Source organism: Botrytis cinerea, chromosome 9, assembly GCF_000143535.2.
Source record: "Botrytis cinerea B05.10 chromosome 9, complete sequence".
Lineage (NCBI taxonomy): Eukaryota > Fungi > Ascomycota > Leotiomycetes > Helotiales > Sclerotiniaceae > Botrytis > Botrytis cinerea.
In genome coordinates, this window is record NC_037318.1 from 1,702,849 (window position 1) to 1,716,418 (window position 13,570).

The 13,570-nt window shown below is 42.7% G+C and overlaps 2 protein-coding genes across 4 annotated transcripts; both read right to left on the reverse strand.

Moving 5' to 3' along the window:
• Positions 1-4,665: 4,665 nt before the first annotated feature.
• On the reverse strand, positions 4,666-8,871 carry BCIN_09g04890 (hypothetical protein). Of its 2 annotated transcripts, none has more exons than XM_024695185.1 (4): positions 7,854-8,871; positions 5,936-7,772; positions 5,421-5,876; positions 4,666-5,369 (listed from the first exon to the last, which is right to left on the reverse strand). In XM_024695185.1, exons 1-4 carry the CDS (start codon positions 8,034-8,036, stop codon positions 4,927-4,929), a joined length of 2,919 nt encoding a protein of 972 aa, XP_024550979.1. In that variant the 5' UTR covers positions 8,037-8,871; the 3' UTR covers positions 4,666-4,926. The 2 variants fall into 2 exon arrangements, with proteins under 2 accessions (XP_024550979.1, XP_024550978.1); XM_024695186.1 differs by having other exon boundaries at positions 5,421-5,882.
• Positions 8,872-10,892: 2,021 nt separating this feature from the next.
• BCIN_09g04900 (hypothetical protein) lies at positions 10,893-13,395 on the reverse strand. 2 transcript variants are annotated; one of them, XM_001551627.2, is made up of 4 exons: positions 13,157-13,395; positions 12,759-13,087; positions 12,466-12,684; positions 10,893-12,392 (listed from the first exon to the last, which is right to left on the reverse strand). In XM_001551627.2, the coding sequence occupies exons 1-4, from the start codon at positions 13,354-13,356 to the stop codon at positions 11,095-11,097; spliced, it is 2,046 nt and encodes a 681-aa protein (XP_001551677.1). In that variant the 5' UTR covers positions 13,357-13,395; the 3' UTR covers positions 10,893-11,094. The 2 variants fall into 2 exon arrangements, with proteins under 2 accessions (XP_001551677.1, XP_024550980.1); XM_024695187.1 differs by having other exon boundaries at positions 12,759-13,395.
• Between the last annotated feature and the right edge of the window lie 175 nt (positions 13,396-13,570).

Consider the following 13,570-nt stretch of genomic DNA (forward strand, 5'->3'; position numbering starts at 1 on the left):
ATCGTATATTTTCAAAATAAAATCGAAGTAGAACCATCTCGGACTGAGTATCTTGATATTTCCCTTTGGCATAGGAAACCAATTCGAAGGGATTATGTCCAATATAGCCATTTAGTGTCTTCTTGAAATTATTGTTCAGTCATTCCTTCTCTTCGAGTCACCTCTTGCCAGATCATTAGACTAAATAGCTTGCTCGCTCGAATGGACTTTTGCGTCTGGGAAGATGACAATCAAACGTTTCGCGATGATCGAGGACTTGGAAATGGGTGAATTAACCTTTGATGGCAATTTACCAGAGGAAAACTAGAGCAGTGTTAGAAGCCAATCATCAAATTATAAGGCAGTGACAGTAATACTGGTTCTGCCTCGGGTTTTGGTTGAACATCTGGGTGGTTCATCGGAGTATTATCGATTTCTCTGCTTGGAGACATTGTATTGGGTTTCGATAGGCTGCTGGTGTATGAGTGGAAGTTGACTGCCGAGTTGAATATTGTTGTATCTTCCGAACTCTGTGTGGTATTGAATGTTATTGGACTTTTCGTATGCAATTGTGTTGAAGTTTGAGAAAACAGAAAGAAGTCCAGGACGAAATGGCTATTATATACTTTCACCAAGCTCCCAGTGATCTTGAAATCAGCTTTAGACCATCGCCCACTCTTAGATATGCACCCGCTCTTAGATATGTTCTAGTAAAATCTTTCATGTTCGTTGGCACACCGATTAGCTGCAATGACCAGGTTGAGCTGTAAAAGCAGCTACAGATATGAAAAGGAGAAGACTAGATTATGGAATCATAGAATTCTATGATGCAGAAATTAGTATGATAAGTTTTGTGACCAAAACCATCAAATCGGATCTTTTATAGTGAAGAAATACTGGCTGTAGTGGGCCCCGTTGAAGAATCCAGGAAAGTAGTAACGAATTTCTGTGTAACAACCCCATTTTCTTCCTTGATAAAGGCCAAAGTAAAGGGCGATGAGGCTGCAAGCAATTAATCTACGCTTAGATTATCTATCCATACTACTGCAGTCAGGTTCTTGAAGCGCTTTCGCATATATTCTATGAGCTGTGTCCGAAGACTTTTCTCCAACCAAATCCCGTGGAGAATCATTGCCAAGATACTGGGCATCTTGTCGTCACTCAAGAATATCACCCAAAGAGTGACACGATGTTAATCACATATAATTCTTCAGAGGCAACACAATGATTATAGATAAACCAATTGTGACAGAATTTATGAGAGAAAGGACGAATCAGCTAATCGGCTTCCGGCACGGCGCGGTACCTATCCGTATCATCGGTCGTTTACCAGGGCTCAACTATAAAGCATAAAATACGGACTAGCCCTGGTCATATGTATGATGCTAGAACGCGATTGTTTTGCTTTGTTATGTTCTGGTGGTTCAAAGATTGCAGTATTTGTTCCAAGTATGACTCTCTGCGGGATACGATGGGAAGCGTAGGCTATGCGTTGAGGGCATTCAGAGTTATTAGATTGATTAGACTGCCTAGCTACTGGGAGAATAGCTCTAACATATTAGAGCTCTTACTAATAGTAATTTGGACTAGATCCCCCTGCTTTATTACCACGGTAACCATACCTTTTAACAATACTGATCTTTCTAGGGGGCTTTTCTGCGGCAAGTAGCATCGAAGAAATGTATTTCGAGGCTAGAATTAATGCAGTAGTAGTATCTGTGCGCTTACTACGCCCTGCTTTGCTAGTAGGTGTAAGCAGGGGAGAGGGGATATTGACCAGCTTTAGCGACGCTAACGCTAATGCTCTATTCAGCTCCACATCATTCTTCAGTTTATGAATCCATAAACAATTATGCATAGCAAAAATTTAAAAGCATTGAGAGAATTTAACGAAGGAGAAATCAAACAACGTCGCCACGTAGACTTATACTGCCTATCAGTCCGGGGATGGGAGCGTATAAATGTCACAAATTTTCGAACTTTAATTCTTTTGGCATCATTCTATAACCAATGTGTATCTTTCCAAGGTTATATGCTTTAGCGCCTATTCAACCCGTGAAGCTTATACCTGCCTCCGGCTTACTATGTAATTTATTTAGTGGATAGACCTTATCAACAAATGTACAAAACCTACGTCCTAGATAGTCGATCCTTAAATTACATGCCTGGAGACGGCCCAGTCAACGATCTTAATGGAAAGATTTGATCTGTAGAGAGACAGAACCAAACAGGGTAGTGGGCAGATCATTGCCTGCCCTTAAAAAAAAAGTCAGGGTAAACGAGATTAGAAAAGTTAAGTGAGGCGGGGAAATCTCCACTGACAACATAAGCTTCAGCCAGTATGGCATCCGTATATAATCGATGTATTGCTTTAAAGATAGATTTCTTCCAATCTGTCTTGAATTCCGTTACAACACAGTTCCTTTCAATTGCATATAAAGTACGCCTCTGCAACCTTCACGTTCCAAGTTCAAGATGGAATACACCTCGGGTTTGGTTTCTTGACGCGTAAAAGATTGCCGAGATTGATTCGAGACATCAACGAGTGTTGGAATACAACTTCGCAAAGAACAAGTAGGAAAAATTCATGCAAGTTGCTTGGGATTATGAAATCTTGGGAAACTATCCTTTGATACCGCAATTTTCCAGGTATACATGACATTCACCACGAATTGTCCAAATGTGCATTTTGTAATCAATCACAACCAACAGTAGAAACTTTAGTACTCGAGATTCGCTCACTAAACGAACTCATCGTATGACAGGCATGTTACTGTGAAATTTTTCTTGTCAGGTTACAGCGTTCTTATCACTGATAACTGTTGTATTCCACACACAGCTAGTACCGTACAAGGGTAGAGAATCAGGGGCGCCGACAGTCCCGCACCACGCACCATGGCAGACAAGTGTTTCAACATCGCCATAGTACGCTCAGAATAAATTATTCTTTCCAGATAAATTTTCAAGCAGCTACTAAGCTACAAATTTTCACCTCAGACTAGGCGCTTCAGAACTTCTTGGGGTGCCCTACCTTCCTTATGAAATAATACTCACAATACGCCCAACTTGGGTCATAAGAATGTATGAGTTCTGAGCTGAGAAATAAAGAAAACTGCGTTGGACATACCACCGGTCTATATAGAATTAGCTGTTAGGTTATTCCAAGACTTGTGGCATCGGGCCGAATGGAATCTTGCCAGCTGGAAAAAGCCATATAGGGGGGTCTTAAGTGGAAGCGGGATGAGTTTTTCGGTACTTGTAAGCCCCTCGGCATTTTCGATACGACGCGCATTCACAAAGATGTTGGGATTTCTATATACCCAGGCTGATATGTGCTATATTGACCGTTAAGAAATTATTCCCGTTGTAGTAAGTTGCACAATCTCGCTAGATTTCCGTCATAGACTCTCTGTGCATGCTCTATGCCACAGGACTTTATGTATCTCCAACATCATGAACTTTGCCAGGCACAAATGCTGTGCATCAGTGTCAATGAAGTAAAGATGGTAACAGATTTACATGAATTTTCATATGGCGTAGTGTCGAATGTGAGAAATACGATCACAACGCCGGGTGATGTAAATTTGAGGGCTGTTAGGATAATCAGAGTGAGCTGCATGTTGTAATGACTCGCTGATCATACAATCTTTAAGGAATCATATTGAAAGCAGAGATCTAATATAGATAGAAAAAAAAGGATTAGCAGAATGTAGTACCTGAAAGTGTTCCAATATATCGAAGATTGCTTTTGCGACGGAAAATAAATTACCCCTCAATTAAGACCCACACCAAGAAAAGCTCAGCTCGGAAGAATGAATACGCTCAGAACTCTCTCCTGTTAGCTTCATATCCTTGCGTCCATCATGAGAGGCACCACGGATTTACACTCTCTTACCAGACGGGTATATTGTGCTTTCTCGCCCTTCCAACTCCAGCACCCGTCCTACAATAATTTGGCAAGAAGTGCGAAGTGAACAGAAGGATTCCTCAAAGGAGGATACACACGTGCAACTTAAAGTCAACGACATCCACCAACAGCTTTCCCTTAGGAAACAGCCCAAGCTTCAGCATCTGGCCGACAGCTTCGCAAAACCAGACAGTCCTTTCCTTCGAATCGATCATGTTGAATACACACAACGGCCATTGTCATGACCATTCCATCCTTAAGCCTACAACCACCTATCCAACAATGCAACAAACAAAAAAATCTAGGAATCGAATCCCTAGTCCCTCTCCGGGAGAAGTTCTCGTAGTTATAGTTATGCATACTCCACATTCTCGGCTGGAAAATAATAATAATAGACGAAAATTGCAATCTCTAGATATCTCAATTTTACAAGTAACAAGTAACATTCACATCTAATTTTCTCTGCTCCTCTCTCCCCTTCTGGCCCTTTGCCTTCCATTTCCCTCATCCTTTCATCTCCCCCCCCCCCCTTCTCAACTTCAATATCCCCAACGTGATTCCCTAACACTCTCTCATTCTTCATCTACGAATTGCCTTCCCTCTCTTTCGCATACTGCATCACATCATCTATTATGACACAATCTCGTCATTCAACTGCAGAAATACTCTTTATAAGCACTACCAACGGCACAGCAGGTTCCGATGCTTCATTTTATTTACACAAAATCACATATACAAACATCATTCACTCCTAGAGAATTGAATCGATAAAGCACTCATAAAACCCACACATATCCATTATTTCATGAATTACTATTAACTAACTGCCTCGTGCCAAAAGGCGGGTATCACTTAACATAACGCTTCAATAAAACATAACGATTCGTAAAAACAAAACACACTGTTCATGACATCATGAATCGTATAGCCATCCATCCACTTCCTTCTCTCTGTATCTCTTCATATCACATATCCACAAACACACATCCTTTCCCTGTTTCAAATCTCCAAATCGACCCGCTTCCTTCAGTTGATCACACTTAAACTCTAATCACGACCCCCCATCCTATTGCCCCCGCCTCTCTAATTGCACAGGCTAAACAACTTCTCCTCCTCCTACTGATCAATGCATTCCATCCTCTTTCCGCACATAGAGCTCTTACCAACATTTCCGCATCACTTCCAAATTCTTTTTTCCTCTCCACAATCCCAGTCTCCCTTTCAGCATCCACATTTAAGTCCACGTCCGTTTCATCAGGAGGCGAAGGCGGTAACATGGTACTCGCACAATCTATCACCAAAACTTTCGGGATATTACTTGTAGTAGTATGAGTACTAGCCTGTATAGTTGCCGAATAACCTCCTTCGACTGGTGATCTCGGTGGTGAGACAAGTAGAGATGAAAGAGATTTCGATGCTGGGGATGTGAGGATATGGTGAAGAGGTATGATTGCGTATGTGAAAGCTTTGTGAAGGGGGTGACCTATGTTTCATTAATTTTTCTGTACAAAAATAAAGGAATATATATACATACCCATATTCGGATTGGGAATTTGACCGCTTTCATCACCGTTTTGTTGGAACAATGGACTTGTAGGAGACTTCAAGACTTCGATACTGTGAGATTTTACACATGGATGAGCGGTGACAAAATGAACATCATGGGTCAGAGCAACATTGATTTCCTTCTTATCGTCTCCATCGAGACTTAATAAAAATCTCATCATTGCAGAGTATGTTTTGATACTCGGCACTGTTGTTATTTCTGTCTGGGGGGTTGGCTCTTCTTCAGTAGGGGTTGTCTCATCTGAATCAACGGCGAAAAGATCTAATGACTCGAAAGTTATCGATGGAGGATGCAATGTCGGGGAATCGTAGACTGCGACAAAATCACCCGGAAGTATTGATAAAGGATCTGCCCCACCAATAACACTTCCATCTCTTTCAACGTCGGCTTTCTGAAGGATTCTAGGGATTTCTGTGGTAGCATCTATCGCTTCATTGGTCAGCTCATCGATTGATTCAATACATAATAAATTAACGACTTGCCTTCCAGTGATGCTGTTTCTACATCTATATTAACCCAAGCCTCGCCAGAGATTCCTCTTGGTTTGACATCCGACGATATCCATCCCATACATTCAGACGAGTTTCTACCAGCGGCCAAGACTCGACCAATTATACAAGCTGTGCTCCAAAAGCTTCTTTGGCCGAATACAAACCCACCGTACAGATTGGCCTCGTCACCCAATTTTTCAACTGCAGCATCATCGTTTTCTAATAATGTTGAGATTAAAAAATGGCTTAGACCTTCACCGGGGAGCATCAGGCCACTAATGTAAGAATTTGACAGCCAACCAGAAGAATTTATCAGAGCAGACATTCTCTGTGTTGATCTTGATAGGCCTCGTCGCGGAATAGGCCGTTGACTCATGAAATAGGAAGTTTTTTGTGTTGAAGCCGACATGGGTGTTCCAGTAGATGGTGTATTTTGAATACTATCGGAGATGTATATATCATTTGACGAGACCTTTGCGTTCAATTCATCCAAATGGGGCCATTTTAATTTTTTTGCAAAGTGTAATAGTCCGGCTAATTGTCGAGTCTCATTTCTCCCACGAAATTGATATGTTTGAACACTTTCAGGCGGTGCACTATTTTCAGCGGAGGCTGATGTTCCAGTTAACGATGCCAACCACCCTGAAGCTTTCCTCTCTGGAATAACTTCGGAGATATTTTGTTCAATGCGAATGTTTTCGAGCCAGGATCGAGCTAAGATAAGTGACCACTTAACACTGGGCGTCATGCTTTTTTCGAGCTTCTTGACATCAGCGGGCTTAGCGGGCTCAAGACCATTATCGATATTCTGAGACACTGTATCAAGTCGTACTAACAACTCACACGAAAGTAGTATTTGCAACAACAGCCAATACTTCTGATCCTCAGATTCATTAGTGAATTCACTATTGTTAGAGGTGCCGTCTCCTAGATCACTTTCGAGTTGCTGGCCCCATAGTATCTGTCCAAGACGAATTCTCCACTCTACAAAGCTAAAATCAACCCAAATATTAGGTTCAGCTAAGACCTTCACAAGAACCTCTATTTGGACCTGCAGACTATAAGGATCATCTGTATCGGTAACTCTAGAAGGTGGAAACAGAATCTGTGTGAATAGTTCGGAATACAACTCGACAGTAGAGCGGCTATGCATTTGATCCTCGTGGTAAGAGACACCGATATCCATGAGATGTTCGTAGACAGCAGACTCATCGAGAGGTCTTATTCCATCCTTGCCATTTGCGAATCCCCTCCGCCTATAGAAAAGTGAATAAGGCCCGGAATCAGGCTGTATCTCTTCGGGCTCTTTTAACGCATCGGCTACACCTAACTCCAAAGCCGCTTGGTACCCTATAGTTCCCTTTTCAATGCCCTGTAAACTGAGCATGTTCGGTCGTTCCCGACATCGTGGTATAAAATAGGCACGACGCTTTCCAGTAGCTTTCACACCTTCCAGGCTTATCGGGGCTTCTCTCGTGATATGCGGCCACGCTGTGATACAACCCCATGCCTCGTCTTGTATTTGCACATGATCGGATAGATCTCGTATCTGCAAACTTGAGTCCCAAGGGAAAGCTATCTTAGGATACGGTGCGCCTGTATGATGCCCTTCGGAACGTGCATAGAACTGGGGAGCTCCTGAGAATAGTTCGCGAAGCTCTTGATCCGTAAGAGGTGAAATTATCCTATCCAGTTTCTTGTAAGGTCTAGAGGATATCCCTTCCGAAGAGGCAGATTCCTTAATTGAAGGTGGTGGCGGCGGAAGAGGTTTATTATGATTCGACATGGGACTTGAGGGGTTGGTTGGAGGAGTTTGCATTGGGATTGTCTGGTAACGACGAGTAATATCAGCGTCATTCCAATGGTATTACAAAAGAATCACCGGTAAATCAACAGAAAAGTAAGTTACCACGGACTGCTCCTTCCCCGGCTTGTCTTTGGAGGAGAAGCTAGAGATTTTGAAAAGGTTTCGAAAGAAGTTGCGCTTCGATTTTCTTTGTAACTTCTCCGGAGTCACGCTCAAACTCAAGCTCATGCGGTTTTCATTTTGACTTTCGCTTCTATGCTTCAGGAGGGAAGATATTGAAGGCATCTTGGAACTGAAAAGAAAATCTATTGCGTAGTAGTTTATTAATGGTCATCAGATCGATCAGCATGCAGCAAACGCGATTAGGTATAGCAGAAAATAAATGGGAGAAGCAATAGAAATGGATATAAATGAGGAGCCAGTTATGATGACAACCTGGTATGCGGGGAGCTGCATAAGAAGAACGTTGAAGTAAGAATAAGGTGGCCAAACAAGTGCAATGGAAGTACTTGTGCGAGCAAAATGGCATATACAAGAGGTATTAACGTTCGGAAAGATTTCCGAATCCCACAATCCTGCAATGAGAGTTGCAGATTTGCGGTGGTGGTGCAGCATATAAGTATGTAAGTACCTAGTAGGCAAGGTAAGCTATCAATCAATCATCAATCAATCATCAATCACAGCCCTCTTCCTTTCTGGTTCCAAGGCAGTGGATGACAACATGCGTGGTTAAGCAACTTCAAGCAAGGATTCACGGCTTTGTGTATGCAGTCGGTGACAGTTGCATATTAATACGACATATGCCCAGTGCGATCAGTCCTCCGTGAACGTAGACTGCACGGATATGTATGTATTGATTTCTGTCGTCGGTGAAGGGAGCGACGGATGAATAAGTGAACGGATGGACGAATGAGTGACTGCGTAAGTTGAGTGACTGACTTGAGTGACGTGGAGGAAAAGAAAAGAAAAGAAAGGGTCGTGAGAAAGAAGGCAGGTGGGGTTGAGGTCTGGGAATGCTTACCTTGGACATACCTTGGACATACCTTGGACATACCTTGAACATACAGAGTATTACTAGGAAGGGAACAGACAGGGACTTGCAGCTAATTTGATAGTTGCCATGGATCTTTTGGATCGTTTGGATCTTTATTTATCTTCCCTGCTTTTCCAATGAACGACGAGGACGAGGGCAACAACAACAACAACCACGATGTTGGTCTCGGCCATGGTGCCAGAATTGTTCAAGAGATCTTGGACCTTGGGAAATTCTTGCGCAAACCCCATTTCCGACAAGCCCGTTCGATTATTTCTCGCGTTTGTTGTTTGTTTATTGTTTACACTCCACGTTATCGGGAAATACAATTAGATGTTTCATTTGATTGGAAGGGACGGATTACCGACCAAGTAACTGTTACTCCATATCTTTCGTGTGGCGTATGGAAGTACCGTAGCCTCCATCAAGAAATTTTGGATAGCCATGACCATTATCAACCTCCAATCTCTCGTTGTCGTTTCACTTATTACCATCCGCGGACGTCCTCCTCTTCTATGTCTGCGTTGAGTAATGTCCAGCTGACTTTGATTTCTAGCAATTGTCTGCAGAAGCCCACTAGCTGCACCATCAACCAGCCTCCTTTAATTGACGGAGCAGTCTATCTAGATTCCAGTTGGCTGGTACCCATAGTTCGGGATGAAGCTGACATTATTCCGCAGAACTCATATCCATCCCGTCAGACCGAAGTCGGATCTGATTGTAGAGTCTGATGATTCAATATAAATTCAATGTATAGACCCTGAAGATTTCCGGAGCTGTGTGTATGTAGTTCGTGGGGTGGCTCAGTAACTCAGGGTGCATTGTTTTGGAGCTATGATCAATTTCCGCCTGTTGCATGCATTCTGGCAAATCCTCGGTTTCATTTTGATGTTGCTAAAACAACAACATGTACTACAATACTTTCTAAAAGTTAGGGCATACTTGTGCGCAATGCTGAAATCTCGTATTTACATGGGATCCCGAGGCGGTATGTCGTTTGTATCAGTTACCCCATCCATCGCAAAGGATTCAGAGGTGCTGTATTACCCAAAACTCGCAGAGTCGTGGATATCCCGCGCTACGTACAAATGACCCAACTAAATGTTCCAAGACACGTACGTCTACGAATAGAACCACTCTTCCAGCGGGGGAGTGGAGAGTGTGGCTATAAGTCCCATTAGACTGAAACGTTCTCATGGAGCTGTCTTGAAGACTAACCGACACGCAACTTAGCGGTGACATGATGTCTCTCACTTCATAGTGTTGTCCTAGTATGCATCTCTAATTGAGCGCTTTAGACATGGTTTTTCTATGTTCGAGAGACATTCTTCCAGTATATACCGGTGCCGAATATGATTATCCTCGGATCTAGTGAAATATCGACATTCAGCAAGTGCTAGCCTTGATGGATACCTACGGTTTGTTCGTTTCATCCCATATTTATGACCCACATTTCATGATTGGATCTCATTCAACGAGATATCTCTGTATGAGCATCAAGTGACAATCATAAATATATCAAATGCTAATGATAGAGAAATTGATGACACAAGACACATTAGGGGCTTGTGATAATAATGCAGTCATCGCCGCTGGAGGGCTTCAAGGACAACCATCCCCATAGATGAAACACCAATACCGAAATAGTGGGAGTAGACTTAGTTACTAAAACGGCACATTTACCATTCTCTATTACAGAATGAATATCGGCTAATTAGTACCTTCAATACATCTTACAAGGCTTTCAACTTCAGTATTCGATAACGTCATCTCATTCTTCTTTTCAAAGTGGCTACAGAAGTTCCAATCTCTGTTACTGTTATTTCCCATGTCTTTGATGGGGGTATTAAGTTTGATGTATTTCTAACAGTACTCTCTCTAACTTTGGACAAGCACTCGAGAATAATCTCTTGAAGATACAGATATCTTTCTAGTAGTAACTACTATCCTCTTTCTACTCGACGAATACTACAGAATAGTATGCTGGAGATATACATTGGATCAAGGCTAACAATATCTTTGAATTTCAATCTTTCAGTATTTGTGTTTGAATCAATCACTTCTTGACGCTCTTTTGACCTATTAGACGACACTCTCGTGATATGGGCTGAAGTATAACGTTATCAAAAGTTATATTGACTGCACAGATGAAAGTGACGAGTGCCTAGAAACACACTATGTAGTATTAATCGAAATAATTCAAAACCTAGTTCTATGCTTTGTCCAATTCATAACAACAAAAACCTCGTAAATATCATTCAAGATCCAGGTATCAACCATCCCCATCCACGCATCTACCCTCCACTATTCTTATCTTTTCCACTCCCCCTTCATGCCCTTCAACACCGTCACAATCTCAAGTCTCCCATCCCAAACTGGGTAAATCACCACCGCCAAAATAGCAAAGAAATGCCATATAATCGCCATCACAATCCATCCGCTGAAGAAACTCTTCGTAAAGATCCAATCGCGGTAGAGTGGTATCGGCCACAAAACAATCGTGACCAAAACATTGACCACAAAGAATACACTAGCTATTTTCAGCCATTTATTAATGTGTTTAATTGTTTCGTCTCCGAATGGGTGGACCACATCGTCAAGGGGAAGTTGGGAGTTTGGTGTTATAGAAGGAGGAGAGGGAGGACCGGCTTCATCTCCGCTGGTGGTGTAAGATTCTGTCTTTTTTTCATCTCCTGCATGAGTGAGTTGGTTGACACCTTCACTACTGGGGATTGTAGATGTCAATGAGCTATTTGTTTGGCTTTTATCCTCGATCAGTCCAATTCTTAAGAACTCGCGCCAATCGAATTTGCTCGGCCAAATCAACGAAATCACAATCGAGTATATCGCTGGCGAGAAAAACGAGACGATAGCTCCATACAACCCTGGGATCTGCACCTGCGTCGTTTGGATGTTCAATGCGCCGGACCAATACCACGAGAGACTGAGCCAAGTAGCTACACCCGACATCAAACCCAAAATCGGTGATAGTATAGCTGCTAGCTTTGTTTGTCGCGACCAAAGAAGCGTGAAGATCATGGGAAGGATACCCGGGCAAGCAATGATGGGACGGAAGTACGTTGACCAGTTGTTTGTCGCTCCTGCATATTCGAGCATAATAGCAAAGCCAGCCATGAAACAACCATGGAATACGACACCCCAATGACTGACTTTTAATGTTTTGCGATCCGAGGCAGCGGGGTTTATATAGGTGCGGAAGAAATCGAGAGAGATGATACTACTAACTGCAATCATGGATGAAGAAACAGTACTTGTGATGGCCATGAATACAAGTACAAGTAGACCTGTGGTTGCTCCTTTGCCCAATAAGGAGCGAAGGACGTATGGCATCACCATCCCGGAATTTACTTGGGTCATAGTTAGAGTGTTGGGATAGTCGAACCAGATGGGAGTCTTTTCGATTGCGCGAGCGCTAAGGCCAATAATGGTTCCTGTGCACCATGGAATTGCGATAATGACGATTGAGACAAGATCGTACGCTGGAACCGTCGAGTGGACTTCGGATGCGAAGGATTTTTGCCAGAATCCGGTGTCCATGAGGACAAGAGCAAGGTTACCGAATTTTAGGACGAGACCAAACAAGACGGCTGTTGAGGTTATTAGAATGGGACTTTAAAATAGAAAAAAAAAAAACGTCGCAAGTCTATAGATTTAACTTACCGCTCTTGGACTTCATCGTCAGAAGTGAACCTTCATAGTTTCCGGAGATATAGTCATCTGTGGCCTTCACTTTTTCATAGAGACCTGATACACCCCCAATGTGCTCATTGCTCAGAACCGCAAGCGAGAAGTAGATCAAGAGTATCAGAGCAACAGTAGTATGTAGAAAGTCTGTCAAGAATGTCGCTTTCAACCCTCCCACAGCCGTATAAATGACAACTACAAACCAACAGAGTCAGCATCCGCTTTTCGCCATTCCCATCCGCTTTATAAATTTTATCGACATTACTCACCACCAGCTGGAATCAACACACATGCAGCAACGACATGCATACCCGTCATCCCAGTAACCAACTGCGCTCCCGCAAGAATCATACTCCCGCACCCAAAAATATTATTGATAAGATTCAGCACAATAAAAATCCAATGCGCATAATTTCCATATCTCATCCTGATAAATTCAAGCGAAGTGTGTGCATAAGGAACCCTCAATTTCGCTACAATGCCCAGCACAGCCATGAGTGCGATTTGGAACGAGAGACCACTGGCCCACCAGATGGGGAGGGCTATTCCCCATTTATACGTATAGGCAGCTGAGAAAACACTCTCGTTGATCCACATCCTAGATGTATAAAGTTTGGTTAATATTGGATTCTCTCGGGGTGGAATCGGCAGTGAAGTATGTAATTACCAGCTTGAGAATACGGCAGAAGCTGTGAGTCCGGTGCCGACAGAACGATTTGCTACCATGAACATTTCGGATTGATCGCTGTCTTCCGAGAGATATCTTTTTTGGATGCGAACGGCGGCAAGGATGATGAGGCAGAAGAGGATTGATAATCCCACGATGATGCCATAGCCGTCGGCTTGGGTAAGAAGTTGTACGGCCATGGTGAAAATGAAAAATGCTTAGCAGTCACCTAGGAAGTCTTGGGTAGTCTTGGATGAATAGTATATATACCATTGTCAAATATATGCGGGCCAGATCTAGTCTCCGAAAACATGGGTGGTGTGAAAATTGACGCACATGTTATCATCAATCGCAATGGCCACCATTAATTACCATGCAAATTTAGATAAATGACTACCGTGATATATGGCTCAC

Bases quoted from the DNA above. Each gene is read 5' to 3' on its own strand.
- BCIN_09g04890 (XM_024695186.1), bottom strand. From the start codon at position 8,036: ATGCCTTCAATATCTTCCCTCCTGAAGCATAGAAGCGAAAGTCAAAAT. The intron at 7,773-7,853 runs GTAACTTACTTT...CGTCGTTACCAG, and splicing joins CGGGGAAGGAGCAGTCCGTG to ACAATCCCAATGCAAACTCC. The intron at 5,883-5,935 runs GCAAGTCGTTAA...TGACCAATGAAG, and splicing joins AGAAACAGCATCACTGGAAG to CGATAGATGCTACCACAGAA.
- BCIN_09g04900 (XM_001551627.2), bottom strand. From the start codon at position 13,356: ATGGCCGTACAACTTCTTACCCAAGCCGACGGCTATGGCATCATCGTG. The intron at 13,088-13,156 runs GTAATTACATAC...TTATACATCTAG, and splicing joins TCTGCCGTATTCTCAAGCTG to GATGTGGATCAACGAGAGTG. The intron at 12,393-12,465 runs GTAAGTTAAATC...TAACCTCAACAG, and splicing joins GACGATGAAGTCCAAGAGCG to CCGTCTTGTTTGGTCTCGTC.